At 35.6% G+C, this 23,255-nt stretch overlaps 1 protein-coding gene across 6 annotated transcripts in view; it reads left to right on the forward strand.

Moving 5' to 3' along the window:
* The window catches only part of UGGT2 (UDP-glucose glycoprotein glucosyltransferase 2), an 83,981-nt gene that overhangs the window by 2,194 nt on the left and 58,532 nt on the right, over nt 1–23,255 (forward strand). For 5 of the 6 annotated variants that reach the window (XR_015771845.1, XM_005516800.3, XM_014251877.2 and 2 more), the window contains exons 3-9: nt 6,949–7,079; nt 8,196–8,308; nt 12,357–12,531; nt 14,462–14,558; nt 15,595–15,667; nt 17,707–17,807; nt 20,742–20,841. Coding sequence is in view for 5 of the 6 variants with exons in the window: in XM_005516800.3 (XP_005516857.1) it covers nt 6,949–7,079; nt 8,196–8,308; nt 12,357–12,531; nt 14,462–14,558; nt 15,595–15,667; nt 17,707–17,807; nt 20,742–20,841 (790 nt within the window). In the remaining variant the exon portion in view is untranslated. Of the gene's footprint in view, nt 1–6,948; nt 7,080–8,195; nt 8,309–11,631; nt 11,671–11,770; nt 11,855–12,356; nt 12,532–14,461; nt 14,559–15,594; nt 15,668–17,706; nt 17,808–20,741; nt 20,842–23,255 lie in introns of those variants that run through there. The other variant, XM_088051244.1, reaches the window with a different exon arrangement.

Below are 23,255 nucleotides of genomic sequence, written 5' to 3' on the forward strand. Positions count from 1 at the left end.
ACTTAAAGATAAGTAAGAAGGGAACGGGTACACACATGGTAAACATAATTTTGCTGCTTTTGCTTCTGTGATGTGCTTTATATCAAGTAAAGTGTGATTTTTTACTTTACTATCTCCCTGTGTTTTCCTTATTATTTCTTTAATATGGAAAAAGTACAAGCAGAAAATGTACAAAGAACAATGATTTTAATTGTAATCAACTGGAAAAATGATAAAAAAGCACTCAAAATTACTGAGATGGTGATTTCAAGGTCAGAAGTCTTTACAAAACTGGAGGGAGTAACTGAGAACAGAATGCCCAGGTGGTGAATGCTGCTAAAAGCCATTCTGTATATGGCATGAGGCCATGGAAAGTGGAAGTAGATGCAGAATTTGACCTGTGGTCAGCTGCCAGTAGTGTTTGTTGAGGCAAGTGCTGTTGTCTAATGCTGCTTAAGGTCTTTGTCAGCACACAGGGCAATGGCATGTATTACACCCTCCACAAGGTTGGGGATGACCCAGGAGTGAGAGGAGAAGCTGGAAGGTAGGACTGTAATTAGAGGGACCTTGCTGGGCTGGAGAGACAGGCCAGCAGAAACACTGGAATAGTCATCAAAGGTGTTTTACAGACTCTCTGCATGTGGGCTGGAATAATCTCAGCAACAGCATTATCTTGGGGCTGACTGACTAGAAAGTTGTTTTGTGACAGACAGAATGGGGATCTTTGCAAACAGTGAGCATAACAACTACATGCCAGATTGCAGCAGCAAGAGGGTAGTCATCAGGTTAAAGAAAGTGTTTATTCCACTGTATGAAGCACTTGCAAGACTAAATCTGGAATACTGGGGCCATGTTGGGGCTCCCTGTGAAAAGAAAGAGTCTATCATGGGAGCAAATCTAGGAGAGGATCTCTGCAATGGCTAGGGAGGTGGAGCAGACTTCTAAGGAAAGGCTGAGAGAACTGTGAGTGAACCTGAGAAAGGAAGGACTAAGGAGATACCTTTTATCTTCAGCTTCCTAATAGAGAAATGTGCAAAGAAGGTGGAACCAGGCCCTTCCTGAAGGTACACAGCAGTATGAAAAAAAGCAAAAGGCAGAAGTTGAAGCATGGAAGTTGTGGTTAGATGCTAGAGAAAATGTTTCTACCATGGGGATTGGGTAAACACTGAAACTGCTCCAGGAGGCTCTGGAATCTCTGATTATCTCTCTATTCATTGAGATAATTCAAGGTTCTACTGCATGAAGCCTTGAGGAGCCCAGTCAAGCCTTGAAATTATATCTCTAAGTAACAGTTTGGATAAGGTGACATCCAGAAGTCACTTTTAACTTCCTCTTTTTTTTTCTATGAGTGGTTTAAATGCCATTGATACTGTCTTGAGGTAAGACTGCTGTATTAGATGATGTGTCAGGATTTTTTTTATCAGCCATCTCTTTTTTGCTTGCTTGGACAAGGAGTTTGAAGCTTTAATGACATTTATTATTAGTGACACAGATGTCTGTTGAAATTAGCTGTTAGTTAAATACCTACTTCTCCTGGATAAACTGTGATTGAGAACAAATTCTGTGATTAAGAATAAATAAATTACAGTAGAATGATCTCCATGACCTATAATGCCAATGAACTGTTAGATGCTGGCAGTTGGCAACCTTGAGACTATATTCAAACACTATTTCAATTAAGCATATTGAGAAGTTGATGTGCATATTTATCTTTATGGCCAACGCACAACTATGACAATAATGCAGGGAAACTTGAAGTTCTGGCACCAAGAGTGAAGTTCTGGCTTTCCTAAGAGTGAAGTCATAGTTGGGGTAGTCTCAACCTATGGAAATGGATGCTTTTCATAAGCAGGAAGTCTGCATTAGATGTTTACAATAAGCTGGTCAGTTTGAGTGGAAAATCTGCTGCTGCAAGACTGCAGTGGCGCAGTTTACTATGAGGTATGTTACTGTTTTCCTCTGAGGAGAAATTGGTTCTCTATGTGGTGTGGAATGAGTTCTGTCTTAGTTGCTGCATGTCAGGACACATTGATGTAGAGGGATGTTCATGATGTGTTAAAAGTGATGTAGTAACTACTTGAGTAAATTAAAGGATCTGGCTTAAAAAGGATTGGTTGGGGCAATTGACTTTTCGCTTATTCTCTGGGTGATGCCCAGAGTAGACAGGATGAATAAGCAGGAAATAAAAGCATTGTTTGTTTAAATAGAAATATTTTCATAAAAGGTAAAGAATTCCTATATTTGAAGCTGAAAATACAGGTTTATAAAGGAATTAGATTTCTATCCCAGCATACTGTTGAATGAGGAGTTATAAAGTGTTAAAGCTAGAAGCAACTTAAAAAATCGAATATGGTAGCTTGCTTATTTTTTCTTCTAAATCCTCCCTTTGATAATTTTCAATCTGTTTTTTTTTTTAATAATTTCTCAGGATTTGTTGTTTTAAATTTAGAATAATCAGCATCTCTAGTTACTTCGCTCATTTAAAATATTTATCATTACCAAATTAGGTTTATTAATGGTCTGTTTAGCTGTGATACTTGTAGCAGTGTAATGGATTTGGTAGGAATTATGTACATGGAATTTGGTGAAACATTTAGTCTGGTGATATATTTGTTTTTTTTAACTTTTTTAATATGAACTCAAATCAACTTGGGTAGGATCTTGATTATACAGTATCAAAAACAGGAAAAGGTTAGTGATGGGATACACTGTATTAAATTAATGTGAGGTCATCAGATGACATGGGCAGCCTTGTTTATATCTACTTAGACATATTTTCTGCAACATATTTTCTGCCAGGCTTCTGAAATACTTGGAAAGGCAGATGATGCTGTTTTGAGCTGCAGGTATGTTATAAAGAAATGAAAGCTGCAAAAATTTTGTACTAAGACCAGCACTTACAAAACACTGAAGATGGCATTTTAAACTTCCTGCTGCTTTTATATCCCTAAAGGTTAATTTATGATCACTGAGGGAAAGTGAGTAGCCAGTTCCCTGCTAACTAATAATCACTTGAGTGTTTACTGTCTTCCCAAGTGCTTCAGTTTATATATTGAATTTTCAGCAGCCTCATAAATATATATTAAAACCCAAAACAAAACCAACACACAAACATATTTTCTATATGGAAGCAATTTTCCCTGAAAAAAATTATAACAGCATATTTCATATAAACAACAATCATGCAAATTATTTTTTGCAGTCTAGAAGACTACACATTATTCACAACTAAATTAAACAAGTATTTTTTATGTGTATATAAACCTTAAAGATTCCAGAGGAATTAGTTTCACAAACATGGCATTTCTATACTAATAAGGCAGTAAAATAAAGTATTCCCTCTTTACTGGAATCTTGCTTGAATGGCACAGAGATTCAGCTGGCCAGTGATTGCCTAAACTGCTGTTACCTGTGATCGCTAACTCCCTAGCTGATCTGTGGATCCAGACATTCATATCTATGCAGTTGGAGCAATCCTCATACATCCATCCCACCAAGTAATCATTCCAGCACACTGTGTTCTTCTGATTAATTTTGTCCCTTATGTTTATTCTCCCTATTTCCTGTGCCTCAGTACTTTGAATTCTATTGTGGGTTACCAGCATTTATTCAGATTAATTTTGTGCTGTGTATACATGAGATCTGAGGCACTGTGCTATAATACTTTCTTATCTTTTGTGATTGCCCTGGTTGTCTCTCTTAATTATTTTTAACTTACCTGTGATAAAAGATAACTGCTGTAAGTTGTAGATAGTAAATGTCAACAGTTAAATGTGAGTCTGCTTGGCTGGCTGTTCAGTTTTTGCTGTAGTCAGTCAAATCAATTTGGCTACAGAAGTTGAGAGAGTTTTTCAGCAGGCAAATTAAGGCATTTTCAGAGTGAGCTTTTCAGGTTTTGTTGGCCGCTAGGCTATACTTCTCATGGCTAGGATGAAAGTTCGCTGATGTGAAGCTCATACATGTGCATTCATATGTCTGCAGTCTGGAGCTGTATCCTGTTAATGTGGTCTCTTATTTACTTTTAAATTGACTTTGTTAAGGATTTAGTGGTACTATGCTGTCATGCAGGATTTTATAACCAGAAAGATCTGGTTCTTTGTGATTCCCTGTAACATCCTAAGAAACTTACTGTGACTTCTACTCTTTTGGCAATGTTCAAATAAGCTTAGAGGTCAAGTAGTACCAAATTTCAAAGTTTCAATACTATGTGAAAATAATTTGCAAACCATAGAACAGGACCACTGTTCTGTTTAACTGAAATTAGCTCAGTTGGTTAGAGCATGGTGCTAATAACACCAAGGTCACAGGTTCAATCCATGTACAGGCTTCAAGAGTCCACTTAAGTTCACTGTAGTGTTGAACTTGAGGGTCCTTGTGGATTCCTTCCATCTCTGAATAGTCTGTGTGCTTCTGTATATGTAATAAACTCTAAAAATTCATTTTGCATCAGGGAGCTCATATAGAATTTGATATGAATTAATGCATCTTGGTGAAGTTTAAAGTACAGTTGTACTTTAAAGTGAAACCAACAGCGCTAATAAGTAGTAGCAGTGGATGCTTGATTTGATAAATATATCCTTGTCAGTGTTGTACAGTCATTTTTGTAGGCAGACAAAAAAATCTTTTTATTTATTTATTTTTTTTTTTCTGTATGAAAATCGTCATCATCGTAATCATCTTCCAGGAAAAAATGTCAGCTGTTTTAAACACAGCAGTGCAAACACAGATGAGATTTGTAAGCCAAAAAAAATTAAAGACTAGTGGTAGAAATGATTTAGGCAGTATCTTTAGAATGATGTATTTAATTGCTCTTCATTGTCTTAAATAGGGTCTTATTTGGAGCTGAGTGGAGAGGTAGAAATTTCAGATTTAATTTTATTTTTGTGGAGATAATTTTGAAGAAAATTTGAAAATACAGTTATTGATAAAAAGTTTCCATCTGGAAGGCTTTGTTGCTTCCAAATTTTTATATTCACTGTTTTGAATGTGTGAAGTCAAATTTATCTCATTTAGAGCAATAGAGTCATTAAGTTTGGACAAGACCTCCAAGGCTGAGTCCAGCCTTTGACTGATTGCCACTCTGCCAATTAAACCATAGTGCCGAGTGTCACGCCCAGTCACTTCTTGAACACCTCCAAGAATGGTGACTGCATTACCTCCCTGGGTAGCCCATTCTAATTCTTTCAGTGAAAGAATTCTTCCTGATGTCCATCTTGCATTACCTCCCCTGGCACAGCTTGAGGCCATTTCCCCTTGTCCTGTTGATACTTGGCAGGGAGAAGAGGCTGACCCCAACCTGGCTACAGCTTCTTTTCAGGTGGTTGCAGAGAGTGACAAGATCTCCTTTGAGACTCCTTCAGGCTAAACATCCCCAGCTCTCTCATCTGCTCCTCGTAGGACTTGTGCTCGAGAGCCTTCACCAGCTTTGTTGCAATTTGGGTTCTGCCAGGGCTATGTGTAGTTGTAGAGAACATAGATAGGTTTTTCATCCATTGAATTTAATGGATGAAATAACAACTATATGTCATGGATTAACCCCTTCTGGCAACTAAGTAGTGCATGTCCACTCTCTGTCCTCCGTAGTAGGCTGAGGAAGAGCATTAGGAAAAGGTAAAACCTGTGAGTTGAGATAAAAACCATTTAATCATTGAAATAAATTGAAATATAATAATAATAACAACTGAAACAAGAGAAGAATAAAACTTGTCTCAAGTGATGCATGATACAATTGCTCATCACCCACTGACTGATGGCCAGCCTGTCCCCAAGCAGGGATCAACAGCTCCCAGCCAACTCTCCCAGTTTATATGCTGAGTGTGGCATTCCACGGCATGGAGTGGCCCTTTGGCCAGTTCAGGTCAGCTTCTCCTGCCCATGCTCTCTCCCAGCTTCTTGTGCACCTTGGTGCTGGCAGAGCCTGGGAAATGAAAAGTCCTGGTTCAGGATAAGCACTGTCTAGCCCCAACTTAAAGCTTCAGTGTGTTACCACATAATTCTCATACCAAATCCAAAACACAGCAGTGTACCAGCTACTGGGAAGAAAATTAACTCTACCCCTGCTGAAACCAGGACATCATATAGAATTCATGGGAAGGACCTTCCTTGAAATGCAGATTGTACACTCTTCAAATGTTAGGGTTTTTTCTAGTGAATTACAGCAAATTCAGCCTTTCTAAATAAGGGGTTTTAAGGAGGAGAAGGCAGAAAGGAGATACTAGAGGCTTTAAGAGCAAAAGAAGATTTTATTTTATTTTTACAAACACGACAGGGTTGTAAAGAAGAAAATGAGAGGATAGAAGCTGCTTAGTTATGAAAATTGAGTATGCCTCTAGAATGAGAATTGAAGTTTAATTATTTCCAACCAGTGTTCTGTATTATCACTTCTAGCATTTCCAGACACCATCCACCTAACTTCTTACTCAGAGTCCTAGTTTTGACCTTGAAAATAGAAGATATGCAGGGAAGGAGGAGGCTGCTTCACATGTTGTATCCATTCTCGTACTTTTGCTTATCATGTATTTTTAAGGAAGAAATAGAATATGTGAGATTAGCTGAAAGAATGACACCTTTAGAAGATTTTTATTTATGTAAGTTGCATGGTTGAAGTATTTCAAAACTAAATGTGAGGAAATTATTTGTGAAATAATGCTCTATTCAAGACTCTCTATATAGGTTTCTCATGAGACATTATTGCTGAGTGGGTTTTTATATTGCTGAAAATAATTTCTGTATTAACTTGTGCTATTGACCTCTCTTTTGTTGTTGGTTTTTTTTTTTTGTGATATTAGGCCTCTGGATTTGTAGGAAAGGAGATAGTTATTAGTGGACAACACTGAAAACTTTAGAATGCCAAGCAGCACTGGCATTAATGCTCGCTTATTATGTAGTGTAAGTAGATATACCATTCATTGTTTAGGGCTAAGTACTAAAAGATTGTCTTTTCTTTTCTTTTTTTCCTCTCTTCAACAGATTCAGAGTATTCCTATTACAATTTAATCTTGAAGAAAGCAGGACAATTTTTATCCAATTTGCAGATCAATCTATTGAAGTTTGCGCTTTCCATACGGGCTTATTCTCCAACTGTTCAGATGTTTCAGCAGGTGAGAGTGTTGCCTGATATATTTGGTACGTGATTGAATGTGGTATTTTGGCTAAATAATGTTTGTTACAGTTCAGTAAAATATATACCAGTATTATTTGGAATCAGACATGATAAAGATGATGCTTTTTAAGCTGGTTATATTGACAGGAACAAATATTCATGTTCAATTGTATGGATAGCATTCCTTTCAAGGTAGAATTCTTTTGCAATTTCATTTTTTAAAACTCAGGTTTTGGGGATTTTTGGCATTGCGTCAAATAATCCTGTGGGAATTCAGACATTCCCAGCGTAGGACATTTCCTGTAGCTTCAAGTAATTTGTATTTGTTATTTAGTGGATTTCTCATCTTTCTCATTGTTTTAGTATTTAAAAAGTTGAAAAATTAGAAAAACCTGCTTTGTTAATGAAAAAGTGAGAGGACATAAATCAACTGTGCCTCTAAACCTAAAATTGCTGCTCCTCCTTTTAGCAATGCCACCTTAAGGATAAAGGGAGAAATCCATATTTCTGAAAGGTAATAAGCTGCAATAAAGTTAGGGGCTTCTGCAGGTATTCTCTGGAGGAATATCATCATCTCAGACTCATGTCTTTCTGTTTTTACCATTCAGCTGGTGAATCCAGACTCACTGACATGCAGTCACATTATTCCCACTTCATATTGGAATAGCTGAGTAGAGTTTCTTTAAAAAGGCAGAGGATGGGAGAGAGAATCAAAATTTGGTGTTATTTGTTTGGGATTTATTGGTTTAGAAGGCTAATCTTTGAATGTTAACATGATTGCTGATAACAACCAAAATTAAAAATATCTCAGAGTACAGGCTGTGATTTCAGCTTGTGGAGGAGATTTCTCAGTCCTGTTTTTACAGAACATAAATGTACTTTTCATTTTCTGGAGTATGACTGCATTTAATAGACTACATCTCACAAAGGTTATAGGGTCTTAATCTTTTAATGTTTTTCTTTTTTTTTTCTTTTCCCCCCACATATACCCAGTTTTGAATGGGCTTAATTAGAAACACGGCTTAATGGCAGCTGTTGAGTTATTTTAATCAAAGGAATGTGAGTTTAAGTGCAATCAAAGCATTCTGGTTGAGTGTAATTGTTGAAATATTAGATTGCAGCTGATGAACCTCCACCAGAAGGCTGCAGTGCATTTGTGGTTATCCATGGGAAGCACACCTGTAAGACTAAAAGAATAAAAAAGCTGCTAGAGAAGGCTACTAAGAGGTAAATATAATGATCTAGTTTAAGAGGAAAAATAGATTACTAAAGAGCTTAATATTATAAGAGTTTGTCAGTTATGACTCAAAGTAGGTTTTAAAATCATAGACCTTTGGTCCTCTAATCACATGGACAATTTTGTATTTTTCTTTTTTTTTTTTTTTTTTTCCTTTTACATGGAATAGTCAAGTGTAAGTTACAGTGTACCGTCTAGACAAACTTACAGTTTTATATGTAAACACAGTACTCTGCTGACAGACCTTTCTCTGTAGTCAGTGTCACTGTGCTTGAGGTTTTCTGGGTTTCAAGGGCTTGGCATAGAAGTAGAAGAAGAGTCTGCCTCAACTGGCGTAACCTTTCCTTACCCTGTGCTAGACCTTGCACCTATCAATCCTTTCTGCAGGTTTTGTCCTGTGGTAACTAGCATCAGTCCAGAATTGGAGCTCTGAAGTAAAATGTGTAGAATATCAAAATAACAGTAACAAAGAGATGACAGTTTTATATTTAATCTATTTTTTTTAACAAAAGTATTAACTTGTGTTTTTTCAAGACCTGCATGTAGCATTTTTTTCTTTGTTTATTTTCCCTCCCCCCTGCAATGGTCTCCATAATATGCATTAGTGTCCATACCCTCAACCACTTCATGGAGATGCAGAGCTGAAAGATGATTTAGTAGGGTATATTTTTGGATTTTGCTTTCTGTGAAAAATAAATTGTAGGGAGAAGCCCTGAAAACCTATAAATTTGTCTCTTTGGGGTTGGTTGCTTCTGAAAATAATTTGGTGTTCTACATGTGATTTGTGATTTGTGGTGTATTCTAAGTCCATTGATAAAATTACAACTTACTAAATCATTGTCTTTTGTTTATTCAATAGCCAAGGTTTCTGTAAAAACAATTCACTGTCTAGTTTACAATGTCCCATTTTTACCAATTATATTCTTCTAAAAAATGTCTTTTTTTCCCACATAAAAGCCAAAATATACTACAGATAATGTAAAGTGCTGTTGAATTCTTGTGGCCATATATTAAAGCATCATGAGACCACAACATTTTGGTGCAACATCTGAAAATAGTAAACTTTAATTATTTTTAAAATAAATTAAATTTATTATTTTTAAAGCAATTAACTGGATTCAGCACATTCTCCTTTCTGGAGATATTATTCCCAAATGTACAAAATTCTGAAAAATTGAGAATTGAGAGACTTAGACTGTAGAAATCATTAAGAACTTGCAACAAAACTGTAGTTTCTTTTATTTGATTGGTCTTCTATTTTCAGTAACTTTGCAGTCAATCACATCACACCATTCAGAGTTGCAGGGACAAAATATTGATAAATTTTCCCTCCTTCTCAACATTCCAAAACTAATTGTGTCACTCAACTATTTAGAGTACCTGGAGCTAGACTCTGAGAAAAACATGTTCACATTCACATGTTCAGGTAATCGTTCCCTCTGTTAGTGCCATTTGTACTCTGGGTAGCAGATGCTTCACCTATGCTGGTGATATTTAGGCTAGGTGATAATGATAGGGCTGTGCTCCTGTTCCTTTTTTTTTCTTCCAGGTAAACAAATGATATAAAGGACAGTGTGCCATGTCACAGCTGGTTGCTCTAAACCAGTCGTTCTTTCTGTCTTTTCATATTTTTGATTTATTCATTCTTTTATTTCAAACTATTTTCCTTTGTGTTCCATTCTGTGTTCTGTCATGACTCTTCCAGTTCACCCAGGCCAGTTCAAGCTCTGCTTTCAGTTGTTCACTATATTTGGATGAGGATGCTAGAAATGTCCTGATTTTAGGGACCGATAATTTCAAATCTCACCAGAAGAGAAAGAAGAGGCTGCAGCATTCTTTTTGTGTGGATTCCTCATCTCAACCCAGCATCAGGCTCTTTGGGCTAAGGAGAGCCCAGATATTCCGCATATCAAGGTTAAGGTTTTGCTTCATTCAGTCCTTCATGCAACAACGACTGTGATTATGTCTTTTACACTTTCAGCCATGTTGCAATGGACTGTGTGGCTCTAATTTGAAGTATTTTGTGTGGAGGTGCAATGGCTCCAGAACTCAAGGGCTCTGGCCGTGTCAAAGAACACATGGTTAAATGATTGGGATTGCTATCTTGCTAACTGTCCAAAACACAGCACTAAGGTTTCTGGGGCTGTCACTGTGAGGAGAAGCATTAACTGGAGTCACATTTTGGTCAAAGCAATCAGTGCCTTAGATTTGTCAGTACTTGTTTGCTGTCTTCTGTAACACTGTTTCTTCACCCTATCCTGGGTTCTATCTAGGCAAGCATATAGTTGCCTGTACTACCCTAGAAACTGATTAGCAAGTGCTGAACTCCACATCTGTGTAATTTTTTTATCTTTTTCTTTTTGTCTGCCCAGCTGTTCTTCCTTGTCTTTCAGGCAGCCTTCTTATGAGCATCTCTTACAGCAGGAAATTAATTACCTTTCAGTTTTAAGAGGAGGAGAATCAATTCCTTGTCACTACTATTCAGTGTTGAAGAGAAACAAAGAACAGAGGCTTATCTTGGATTTACAAGAGCTGAACACTTAAATTCTCAACCCAAGGTCATTAGCGGAGCTCTATGCAGTGTTATTTCATTGCAGCACTTAATATTTTCATGAAACATGTGCACTGTGATATGAGACTGTCACTATTCAAGTCATGGCAGTACTCAGTAACCATCTTTGTTGACTGATTGGAGTGGATAAAGTTAGTTAGGAAAAGAGAAGCTCCCTTAGTTGAGGTTTTCCACTCTCTCCATGACAGTGGCAGCTTTTGTCTCTCTGGTTGTGAGAAGGAAGTTGCACAAGTCACATCCCAGATGCTTTCATTGGGGCAAATCTGGATCAGTTCTTCCACAGAGCTTACTCATTCAAGAGTCATTTCAGACTCCTGGATCTCACCTATTTGATCTGCCTTGTCCTGAGATAGCAGTGGGATAGCTTGCCTGGTATTTCTGTGACACCCAACTACCTGCACCCAAGTTAATTCTTAAACAGGGCCCCTCCTTTTATTTCTGCCTTACAAGTGAGGTCCTTGATTGCATACCTACCAAAGTTATGTAGGAAATTGATGTTAAAACCCTGAGTAACCTCATACAAATTGCTTCTGCTTGAAGTGAGGGTTTGCAGGACATTACCTAAAAAGGTTACCTTTGCAGTGTAAATTTTTCTATGTTTTTTTTACACTGACGATTTTCCAAAGATCTGCATCACAGAAACCGTGGTTTTCTGCTCACAGCTTTCCAGTATGGCTCTTCCGTGAGTGTCTACCATGCACAGTTCTGTACTGTGCGCTGAATTAGAGTTTCCTAACTTGTCTTGGGAATGCTTGAAGACAGTTTACTGCTGTTTTGATGGTGAGTGCAAAGGCAACTTTGAAAAAGTGTGCTCATCAATAATTAGTACCTTGAGTGTACTACTCAATCATATCCTCTGTTTCTTCTCCATGTTTTGCAGGTTTTATTCAAAATATGTTTTTATTCATCTAAGAAATCATTGCAGCGTAACTTCTCTAGTCCTGGTTTTCAATTAGGAGTGTAGGTAGGCAGTCAAAATTTGCAAAATTAACTAAATTAACAGGGCCTGATGGTTTCAAAATAGTATAACCTCAGTTAGTTTCCAGGTGTGGTCACAGCTTCCTCGAACTTTACGGAATCTCCCTCTGCTACTCTGTTGCTCACTGATTGCTCTGTGCATCTGTAATAGATGTATCATTCAAATTAAAAGCTTCAGGCTGTTACTGATGCACAAAATATCCAAGTGCTCTGCTTTTCATATGTTTTGTGTTGTGATTTGATAAAATATATTTCAATTATTTATAGTTGATGCTGATTTTTCAATTTCTTATACTTTAATGTGTGAATTTGTTGTTCTGGGTTTGTTTGTGAACAATCATGATTATTTTGTGATGATTTTAACATGGCTTGTATACTTCTAGCATATAAACATTTCCTAGGTTTTTTAATTATGAAGTAGATAAGCTGCCACTGTTTTAATTAATTTTCTGACTTTATAATATCACAACTATTTGTTTTAAAACCAGACCCAGGCCGTATCTTTTTAAAGGAGACCATAAATTCCCAGCTCTCAAAGAGGATGGCCCAGTGGTTATTTTGTATGCAGAAATAGGTACAAAAGGCTTTGTCAAATTCCACAAGATTTTATCTGAGAAGGCGGAAAAGGAGGAAATTGTTTATGTTCTCCGGCATTATGTTCAGGTATGCAATTCAAATCAACGTTGTTTCAGTAAACTGTTAGTATTCTGTTTTTGCTTTGCTTACTTTTTGACAAAACACATTTTCTACATTTATTTTTGCATTTGCACAATACATTTTCTAATATTAAAACTCTCTAGGTAAGTAATTCACCAAATGCAAACTATGAAGCCAGGAAAATGTGGTAATGTTACCAATTCTGCATGCAAGCACTGATTGCATCACTAATCTTGAAATACCTCTGTTTTGGTTATATGTCTGAGTTTGTACGGTGTACAAAGACTTCGATGAATCTTGGTGCAGCAGACTGAACATATTAGTAACTAGAATTAGAAAAATGGAAAATAGAGAATTAAATTGAGAAATTACCACTTATATTTTTACATATTCTCCCTGTAATCTCATATTCACTGAGATACAGCAGCATGGGTTATCACAGCCAGCAGCATTGACCGGTTTTAAAATGTTTGTGTTCCATAGTGTCACTATTTGAAACATAATGCTTCTGAATTCTTTTCTTAACTTACTCTTCTCCTCAAAACAAAACAAGAAAAATACCAGTACATGGAGCTGTATTGTCCCCAGTTTTGATTATTGGGAGGCTTTTGTGATTTATATTCACAGTACAACTCTTAAATAGTGTGACCAATCTGATGGAGTGAGAGGTTGCTGTGTTTTATGTAGACCAGGCATTTCAGGGAGAAGAGATACGTAGTTTGCCGATGACTTTGAGTTGTTTGCTCACATTAATGGAATAGAGAATTTCAGGAAACCAGTCTTGAATTCAAAGTTCTGTGGGGTATAGTTTTTTATTGAACTTTGTTCTTTTATGCTTTTATTTCAATTAAATGCCTCCTTGCATATTAAATATCTCATTGCTTTGCCTGGCTTATGCCTCGTGGTCTCCCCAAATGCGTGTTGTCTTCTTGCCTGCCCTTCTCTCTTCAGACGTTTCTTCCCTTTATTTCCTTGCTCACAACCTCCATTTTTATTCTTTGGTACACACTGGGATGGATTCTCCCTCCTCTTTTACATTAAATGCCAGAAGAGGGAGCATTGAGAACAGAAGAGGTAGGTCTTTCTGCTGTCTCTTTCTTTTTTTAACCAGTATCACTGAGACTACTTACAGGGTGCTCTCTGCTCCCTCTACCTTGAGTTTCGCTTAGAGGATGGACAGAGAAGCCTCCCAGTTCTACTGGGTCTTCACTTGTAGCCTGGAGGATTCTCAGTACAGAATGGTTCTTAGAAATTGCAAGCTAAAGCTTAAAGGCTTTCAAGTAATTGCTGATGTGCATGTGCAAATTGCATTTTGGAAAGGGGATTTTCATATATTTGAGGCAAATTAGGACATATATTCAGAAATAAGTATGCTTTGCGTAATTACAGTATTGAATGTCAAACTTCCACTCCGAAGTTAGAAGTGGCTGTTGTTTGTTTTTAGTAAGTGGCAACCTGTTTTTAGCAGTGATCCTTTAATATATTTTATTAATACTCCTTGCAGAAAATGATTAATTGTCTTATCAAAAATTTTAAAAAGAGTAAGTCTGATGCAAAAACAGAGATTTTCCTCGTAACACCCTGTAAGTCTGCCAACATTACGAAGAAATTAGTATCAGTTTAAAATGTGAGTCGTGAGGGATCAATAATTGTGTAGGGTGCTATGCTCTGCCTTTTTTAGTCTCTCTTCTAGAATTGTGTGAAGACTGCCTTTGACCAGCCTTTCTGTGGTTTGCAGGAGATAAAAGGAAATTCTTTTACATGCCTTCTCAGTGGACTGTCAATGTGCCTTGCACTTTGAATTGAAAGACAAATTTAAGTAATGACTTAAAAGTCACATTATTTTAAAGTTACAATATTGGATATTGTTAATCTATTTTAAAGACATTTTTTAAGTTATGTTTTTTCCTTGTGTTAAAATAATATCATCAAACAGAAACCAAATTCCAGGAAAATGTATTTATCTGGATATGGCGTGGAACTTGCAATAAAGAGTACAGAATATAAAGCAGTAGATGACACACAGGTTAAAGGTATGTATGTTTTTTAATTAATTTGGTATCTTGTTGGAGGTACTAGTGAAATGCATTAAAATCTGTTTGTGCAATATTCAGTCATTAATGCTTTCAAGGTTATACTTAATTTCTGACTACAGGAGGAAATCTCAGATAATAGGAACTAACAAATCAAAATAGATGAGAACATTCATGAAGATCTGTGCTTAGGGTACAGTCAATTTTGTAAGCTCTAATTGCTGCTTTCTGTGGCTTTTCAAAACACAATCTGGTCTTCTTCCTCTCAGTAATTTTAAGATTGTTTACCTTTGTACTTCAGTTACCTTACGATTGTTGGCATCTCTGAAATACTAATGGCTACAGTATCTACACATTAGTTTTTCAGAGCTGAGGAGGTTTTTTTCTCTGAATTTCTGTGGAAATACTTTTACCATCTTCTGTAGGAAAGATGTGATATACCACAGAATTTGGAGCAGTGTATGTCACAATGTATTGAAATAAGACATTTACTGCAGAAAGTAGTAACTACAGCATGGTGGCACAGAGAAATTACCTTGCAGGGACATTCACAAGATAAAAGGAAAGTTAAGTCTCTTTGGTAAGACTGGGGTTTAATGACCTTTGAGTCATGTCAGAAAATAGTTTAGTTTTTTTAAAGGGGAAGAAACTGTTCTCTGGCTTACATCAAATACTACCTTAAAGTGCTTTAAGGTCATCAGGCTTTTCAAGTGTGAATTTGGTAGTAGTTGACTGATAAGTTATACCTTATTACTTAATCAAAGTGAGAAATGTCTGTTTTGGGAAGTGAACTGTTAAACCACACCTATTTAATTTTATATGAAAATTGTTACCACTAAATGAATGATACTAAAAAATTAATTTTTATGTTGCAAATTTCTGTAGAGTAATTACTTTTGATGTCAAAATATGTAAGTATGAATTTAATTAAAACTATATCTGGGAATGACAACTTAGTGATTGTATGTTTCTATTAAGTTTTATAATTCTTAAAAACTTTCTTAGCTTATATTGTCTTCATGTGTTATGTGTTCAGGAGCAAAGGAGACAAAAGAAGAGGAAGATGAGGAGGAAAGTGATGTCCAAGGATTTCTCTTTGGCAAATTAAAGTGAGTTGATTTAAGTTTAATTAAACTTTTATGTTTGTTTCTGGAACCTCAACCAGCTGGGTTTTTTTTCACAGAAGAACTGAGATTTATGTTGGAAATTACTTTATTTGGTGGAAATTATGATTTTTTTTTTTCAAATGTCTTGAGAGCATAATGATGCAATGATTGTTTATTCTGTTAATTTCAATGTATTGCTTCTAGTTTTCTTATTATCTTAGAATGTATACGGTAAACTTTTTAAATTAAAAATATCTGCCTGGGTAACACTCACAAAAACTTAGAACATTGTGATTTCCCATTTGTTAGATAATTAGAATCAAAATGTTGGTTTTCAAAATGTAAGAGTAGCACAAGAAATCCAAACCCATGTGATGTATCTCCATAAGGTGTTTTTAAGAAGGATAGTAATGGATTTCATAGAGTTAAGGAGTGATATTTCTAGGAAAATGGGCTTATTATAGATACCATCTCATTTTGGCATTTGTGAATTTGTGTTCTTTTCCATTAGGAACTCTTATCTCCAAGCTGTGATCTGTTAAATGAAATTGAATGTTACCCTACTGAGCACTTCTTCCAGTCCTCAGTTGCTGGATTCATTTTGTGATTTCAGTCATGCAAAGTGCTTCCTTTTTCCTGTAGCAGATCCATGTAGTGGATCATAAATTCTTTTCTTCAGCAAAAACCCTTGGGATTGTGGGTCTTTTCTAGATGTCATTCTCTCATTATTTAAAACAAAAAGTAAACATGTTTCTAGATATTGTCACTAAACTGTAAATCTCAGAGTTCAGAGCTGCTAATTCTGTCTAAATTCGTGAGAGCCTATCCCCTCCTTTCCTGCCTCTGTGTTCTTAAACACATTGAGGTAGAAGTGCACTCAGATCTTGAGGTTTCCCTGTCGTTTCACCTATGTGTTTGAGATTCTGTACAGCAGGTAATACTGAATGCTTATGCCATATCTTTATCTGAGCTTTTTTTCTTGTATTTTGCTAGGTTTAGCTATACTTAGTCTCTTGGTCCTCCACTGTGAGTGATTTGTGAAGCTGACAGATAATTCTGTCTTTTTGACATTGTTTCTAGATTAATTTGTTTTATCTCCTTTTAATAAGGGAGGTGAAATAGATGTTTCAGTAGTCTGTAAATTGTCCCTCTGTTACAGCCATGTCAAAAGTTTTCCTTTTCTCAGCTATGAAATAGCTATGAATGTAAGCAGAAGACATAAAATGTGTAGAAATTTAATGGAGTTTGTGGGTTTTTTTCAAGGATGTCTCGTAGCAGGCTGAATATTTGCCTTCAAAACTTTTTTACCTACCTATTATGTTTTCAAAACAAATAGCTATGCTTTTGTGTACGATGTTCTTTAGGTCTGACAGATGATCTGTGTGCTCAGTAGATTGAGTGCTTTCAATTTATAAAACGTGTTCTCAATTGAGGCTTTGTCTTGCCTATACCTCTTGTAGTTAATGCCACAAAGACTGCGTTCAATTTCAGTCAATATATGGTACAGTTTATGTACACTTAGGTGTACATAATCCTATTGTAAGCTAAATAAACAGTTACCTGTATGGTGTGTTAATACTGTCCAATCTTTGCCTTAATTTATTCCATCTAAATTTATGTGGCAAGTTTTGAGACAGATCACTACAAAATAAGTGAATTCTTGGTATTTAGTAAGAATTTCCTTATGGATAGCCCTGGAACAGGCTGGCCAGGAAAGTGATTGAGTTGCTATGCCTGGGTAGATGTGGCACTCAGGGACATGGTTTAGTGTGGACTTCACAGTGCTGGCCCAATGGTTGGACTTAAGGATCTAAAAGGTCCTTTCTGACCCAAATGATTCTGTGAGTCTCTTTAACTGGTATTTAGCCCTCAGAAATCACCTTTTCTCACCAAAAATCCGTGGTTTTGTTTCAAGAATGAATTAAGTTCATTCTTGATTGTTATCCTAGGAATACAATATTAGCTGGAGCAGTACTGTAGATAAAAGCAAACACTGATGGATGTAATTGATTCTTTTTTTGTAATAAAATGTTTTATTGTAGACGGATGCATCCTGATCTGAAGAGCAATCTGATAGAGTTTAAAAACCATCTAATTGAAACTGCTAACAACATGGAACCACTGAAGGTTTGGGAGATGCAGGGTATGTATTGCATTTTTTTTAAATTAACACAATGCTCCATTTAATATTCCTTTGTTATTTTAATGTATTGACAATATGACAAAAGGCTTTTTAAAAGGAGACGTAATTTCATAAAAAGGCCATTATATACCACAGGTATTTAAAAGGCACGTGCTGATACCTTGTATTGTATGCTAGAAACTAAGGCAACATTGAAGTAATTTTATAAGAGAGATATATTGCCTGTTTTTCTGTCTGATGTGTCATCTCAGGTATTAAAACTTGTTTTAGACATTTTTTAGAGGTCAAGAAAAAGATATAATTTTGACATGACTGCTGGGTTGGGATGAAATACATGTTAGGACAGCTTGTTTCCTTTAATTTATAAATTTTATCAGTGTACTGGAGTTCACATTGATGTGTTTTTTAAATATAAGTGGAAGAACATGCTTTTAAAAGCTTTCATGTAGAAAAGGAAAACAAATATGTTGATTGCTAAAGCTTGTGTGCTGATGATGTGCAGGACATTCTCTAGCTTGACTGAAATTGTAAACCGCCATAAAATATAAATCTCTCAGAAAATGTGATAACATTTAAGTTCCCCCTTACATTCTTCAGCTTTAGAGGACAACCTGGTCAAAATTAGTTTGCCTATATATTGGTGCAGTGAAGGAGACTGAGCAATCACCTGAGCTTCAGTTTCTTTTGGGACCATGCTGTTATAGAGCTTGCTAGCAGTGTCTGGTCTGATACTAGCTGTGTGGGATAATTGTAGTTCACTTGCAGTCTTTCATCAATGAAGTTCAACTGCAGGATTTACCTTTGTCCAAAATTAAAACCAATTGAAAAATATTGCTTTAAAGTTCTCTTGAGAATTCTACTTTGGAAAAAAAATAGAAAAGAAAATAGTGAGTTTGACTATTTTTCTTTTTGTGTGTGATTGAATGCCACTTGGCTGATATTAAAGCTGAAGCAGCCATGAAACTTCAATCCCTTTAATGTCTACCTTCAAAAGACAGTACAAGGTCTCTGTTTAGTGGTGGTCTTTTCTGTGGTGTTATGGCTGTATATATGAAAAAGGAAACTGATGCTGCTCCCCAAGAAGCCAGTTCTTAGTGTTGAAAGTAGTTAAGTGTTGGGATGCTGTTAATTTATGTCAGGAAGACGTAGTGGCTTATGGTTCAGGATCTTCAGTCTTCAGCCCCCACATTTTTTGGTGCAGTTGTTTTGATACCCTTACTGCTGACATGACAGGGTACTTTCTTTAGTTCATTCTTAATGACTAATTATAGTGGCTGAATTAATGGCTCAGCTTATCTCTGATTTCCTTTAATTAGCTTCGAAGTAAAAATCTAACTAAATTTAAGCAAAACTACTTCAGCTGTAGGGCATACTTCTGTTTATAAATGAACCTAAACACCATTCAAGAGTTGTCTTTCAAGAGCTTTTATATTTTAGGTAAGTAATTAATAAGTACTTTCTCCTCAAGGTGCCTTACACTGTGCTCTCAGCTGTGTTAGGGTGCTGTAAGGGGAGGTCTGTATTTGACAGCCCTGACCAGAGAGAACCAAGGAAGTAAAAAGATGTCATTTGGCCTCAGCAGTATTTGAATAGTTGTATCCTAGCTGTTCAGCATAAAATGGAAATTATTAACAATTTATGAAGGGTTTTAAGTGTATGACCCAAGTTCACAGCTTCCTCACTTTCTGTAGTAAAGCAGCAACTGGGTGTTGTTGCTTCAACTGATCACAACTTCTGCACCTATTGAAAGGGTTCTGAAACCTAATTTAAGAGAGATTTATTTTTATACTTTATGTTAAAAAAAAGTATTAAGAAATAGAAGTTAACATTCTATCTCTCACTCACCAATTTTTTTCAGCCAAGAAGTACCTTATCCAAACTAGGCCAAACTAGGAATGTCTTATGCACTTCGATTCAGCCTTCATATTTTTTAATTCCTACTTGCTTCAAGAAGATGGTGCAAACTTTTACTAGGCAACATCCTCTATGACTTTCTGCCCAGTGTTTTTTACTGTATGTGTCATCAGCTTTCCTCAAACTGAATAACCTGAGGTTTTCAGTTTTTGCTTAAACATCTTAACTAGGAGATTATGAGGAAAAACCATCACTGCATGAGTTAGCTATGTAGATGTGTACAAGGTGCATGGAAGCATCTAGTATAGTACTGTTTTACCTCATTGGTACCAAAATTGGATTTGTCCTAGTCTTACATGTCAAAATTTGTCATGTTCAAGTTATACTCCAGAGATAGCTAACTGAATTTCATTATTATTTTTTCAGTGGATAGACAGATTAATTTTAAGTTGTCCCATTATCTGAAAATTTACTTAGTTTGGAAAACAAATCCCTTTCAAAATGTGCTATGTGTTTATGAGAACTGAAATTTTACAGTAGTTTGACTTTCCATTCATGAGTCACCATTTTCTCTGTGAATTTGCAGCTCCTTTTGAAAATTGTAAAATTCACATGCTCAATCCAGCTTTCTACATTAAATATATCTGTTATCTGAAAAACTTGTCAAATCCTGGATCTGGGAAGGTCTTGCTCTTTCTGCAGTTATTGGGTATCTGTGGATTGGTGTCTAGGTTTTAGTGTGGTACTACCCTTTTGATGATGGCTTAATACCTCGTGGCGAATGGTCTGGGCTTTTTCAGAGTGTTTCTGTAAATTTAGAAATTACATATACAATGTGTATGTTCAAGATAGTCAAGCAGAATTCTGTAGAAAAGCCTGAATTTAGTATTTCCAACTTTCATGTGACCAGTTTTTCAACTTTAATAATGTAACTTTCATAACTGTTGAATCAATGACTGAAACATAAAATATGTAAATAGTGAGATTGTGTATATGAAACAGTTTTCTGACTATAGGCAGTAATGATTGAGTGGTATTTCCAGTGATTTTTTTTTATTTATTTTCCTCCTCCCACCCTAGATCTTAGTTTTCAAGCAGCTACTCGAATTATGTCTACCCCTGTTTATGATGCCTTAAAGGTAATGAAGGACATTGCTCAGAACTTCCCAATAAGAGCCAGGTAAGATATTTAAGCTTTTTTTTTCTTCAAATGATATTTTTATGTTTTCATTTGACTGTAATGACAGTAATACAGATTTATATCCAAATCCTGCAGTCAGATATTCATGTTTGACAGCTAGCTAGATGGATTCCAGGCAATTTCATTGAGTAGAAGATAACTCCAGGGAGAGCTCATCATCACTCTCTTAAATGTTTCCTGTCTGATGCAGGAGATGCCATGAGCACATGCTAATTTCAGGCGCTTAGTCCTCATAGATTTTACTGGACTGATATTTTCCTAGGTGAAAATTTTTGTTGAATTAGTAACAGAACTAGTCACAGTGGAAAGAGGCAAAATACTATTAATAAATTTTGTGGGGATCCACACACATTAGTTCTAAGTACAACATTGCTGCTGAAATTGGGCCCCGGCCCAATGTATGGTAGTGTTCTTACTGGGGAAGATCTTTCTTCCATAACAGATTACTTAATAGAAGATCCAGATAAATAGTAAATAAATGGACATGTCCTGATTGTAGCTGTCCTAATATGAAAAATTGTTCTTCCTGTTAGCCAGTAGTATTGTAATTGAGAAATGCTTTACTTCATACTTAATAAGTTCTCCATGTAATCCTATCAGCAATATTTGCTTGAATTACTGAATTAAATGTGATACTAAATAGGGTTCTTAACTCAGCGTGCTTTCACATTTTGCCACTCTTGTTTAATTATCACAGTATTTCATTGTCACCCCAATTGTCTGTTAGAGAAAATCTACACCATAGTGGAAAAACTACCATTCTAACATCTAGTGTCAAGGAAGCAATATGCCTTTTATAATGCTTGAAGAATAATTATTATTAAATAGTATGGTATAAGTTATCACTTGGATTAGCAATCAGAAAATTCAGCTTTCCAGTAGGAGATAGTGGAAACATACATAATGTCAAACTTCAAGTCCAGTTCTGTTCTTTAAATGACAGAAAAAAGTCATTTTGAAGTGTGCCAAGTGACATTTAAATTATTGCTTTTACAAGTCATTAAATTGTTTCATTCCACTCCAACTCCCTTCGTGTATTTGTGGCATTACCTCAATTTACCTACTCTTCAAATATTTTCTGGGTAAAAGTATAAGATGACTTTAAAATTACTAAAAGGGGAATAATGGTTTCTGTCTTGCATGATTTATCATAACGTGCCAATCTAGTATGTTATTTGTAACATGAGCGATGACAAGTATTTAAATAATTTAAAGTTAGTAGGTCTGCATTGACAACTTAGAGTCATCATATAAAAGTAGTGCACAGAATATATTTCATTAATAGTCTAATCATGCTAAACTCGAGTCAAAAATACTAATTTGGAAAAAAACTAGAATAAATAGGAAATAAAGACATTACTTAATCATTTTAGAGAAATAGCTGATCATTATAATAATAGTACTTTTAAACTGTGTAAGTTTCAGACAGATTTTATATGAAAACAGCCATTTTTTATTTCACAAAATTTGGTTTTAAAAGGTTGTATACAAGTTTTAGAACTATAGTTATGAAAATAAAATACTGCATGTTCTTTAAAAATGGGGTTCCTTAGACCATAAAAAAAACCCAAACAACTAATATACCATTCCTCTGAAATTTTCTTTCACTTTCTAATTTACCATCTCTATTTTTGTGTCTCAGTATTTCCAGTTGAAAAGGCTAGTTTGAGGTAGATTTTACAAAATGTCATCAGATGTAGACAGTGTACCAGCTGATATATGTCATGGCAACATTTTGATAATTCATTTTATGAGGTACTTTCCATCTTTGAGTATACTTTTCATATTATTGTATTCTTAAAGAGCAGATAATTAAGTATTATAATGCTCTGTTACTTGCTATTTAGTAATCATTCACAAATGTTAACATTATGACCCTATAAGATCTATTCTAAATTAGTTTCTTTGGGGAGGAGGTGAGGATTTATTAAATGCTTTGTTATCCACAAGTTTTGAAACTGGGTTAGCAGGATCATTCTCAGTTTGCTTAGTTAACTTTCAGGTTTAAGATGACTCCGGTTTTTCTCAAAGCCCCATACAAATTTGCTAAAGCATGTACAGTCCTGTTTTGAAAAAAATATTCACCTAGGCAACTAGAATATTTATTTTGGCATTTATCAGGACAGTCAGAATTAGGTTAATACGGTTTAGTTTTTTTTAAAAACACGGAGAGGTTAATTTTCCTCTGAAAATTTTATGATAAGCCTGATAATTATAAACTTTACATACAATACACTGTGGCAGAGGATGATAAAATAGTCTTCCAGAACATTCATGAAAGGTAAAAAAGACAAATCAATGTGTTACCTTCAAAAGATGGAATTACTAAGGAAACTAAACTTTGTCTGTCTGTAAATGTTTGACATTTTCAAGGGTCTCTGTCTGCAAATTTA

This window comes from Pseudopodoces humilis, chromosome 2 (genome assembly GCF_049639895.1).
Source record: "Pseudopodoces humilis isolate 2021_Gansu_Grassland_sample_001 chromosome 2, ASM4963989v1, whole genome shotgun sequence".
NCBI lineage: Eukaryota > Metazoa > Chordata > Aves > Passeriformes > Paridae > Pseudopodoces > Pseudopodoces humilis.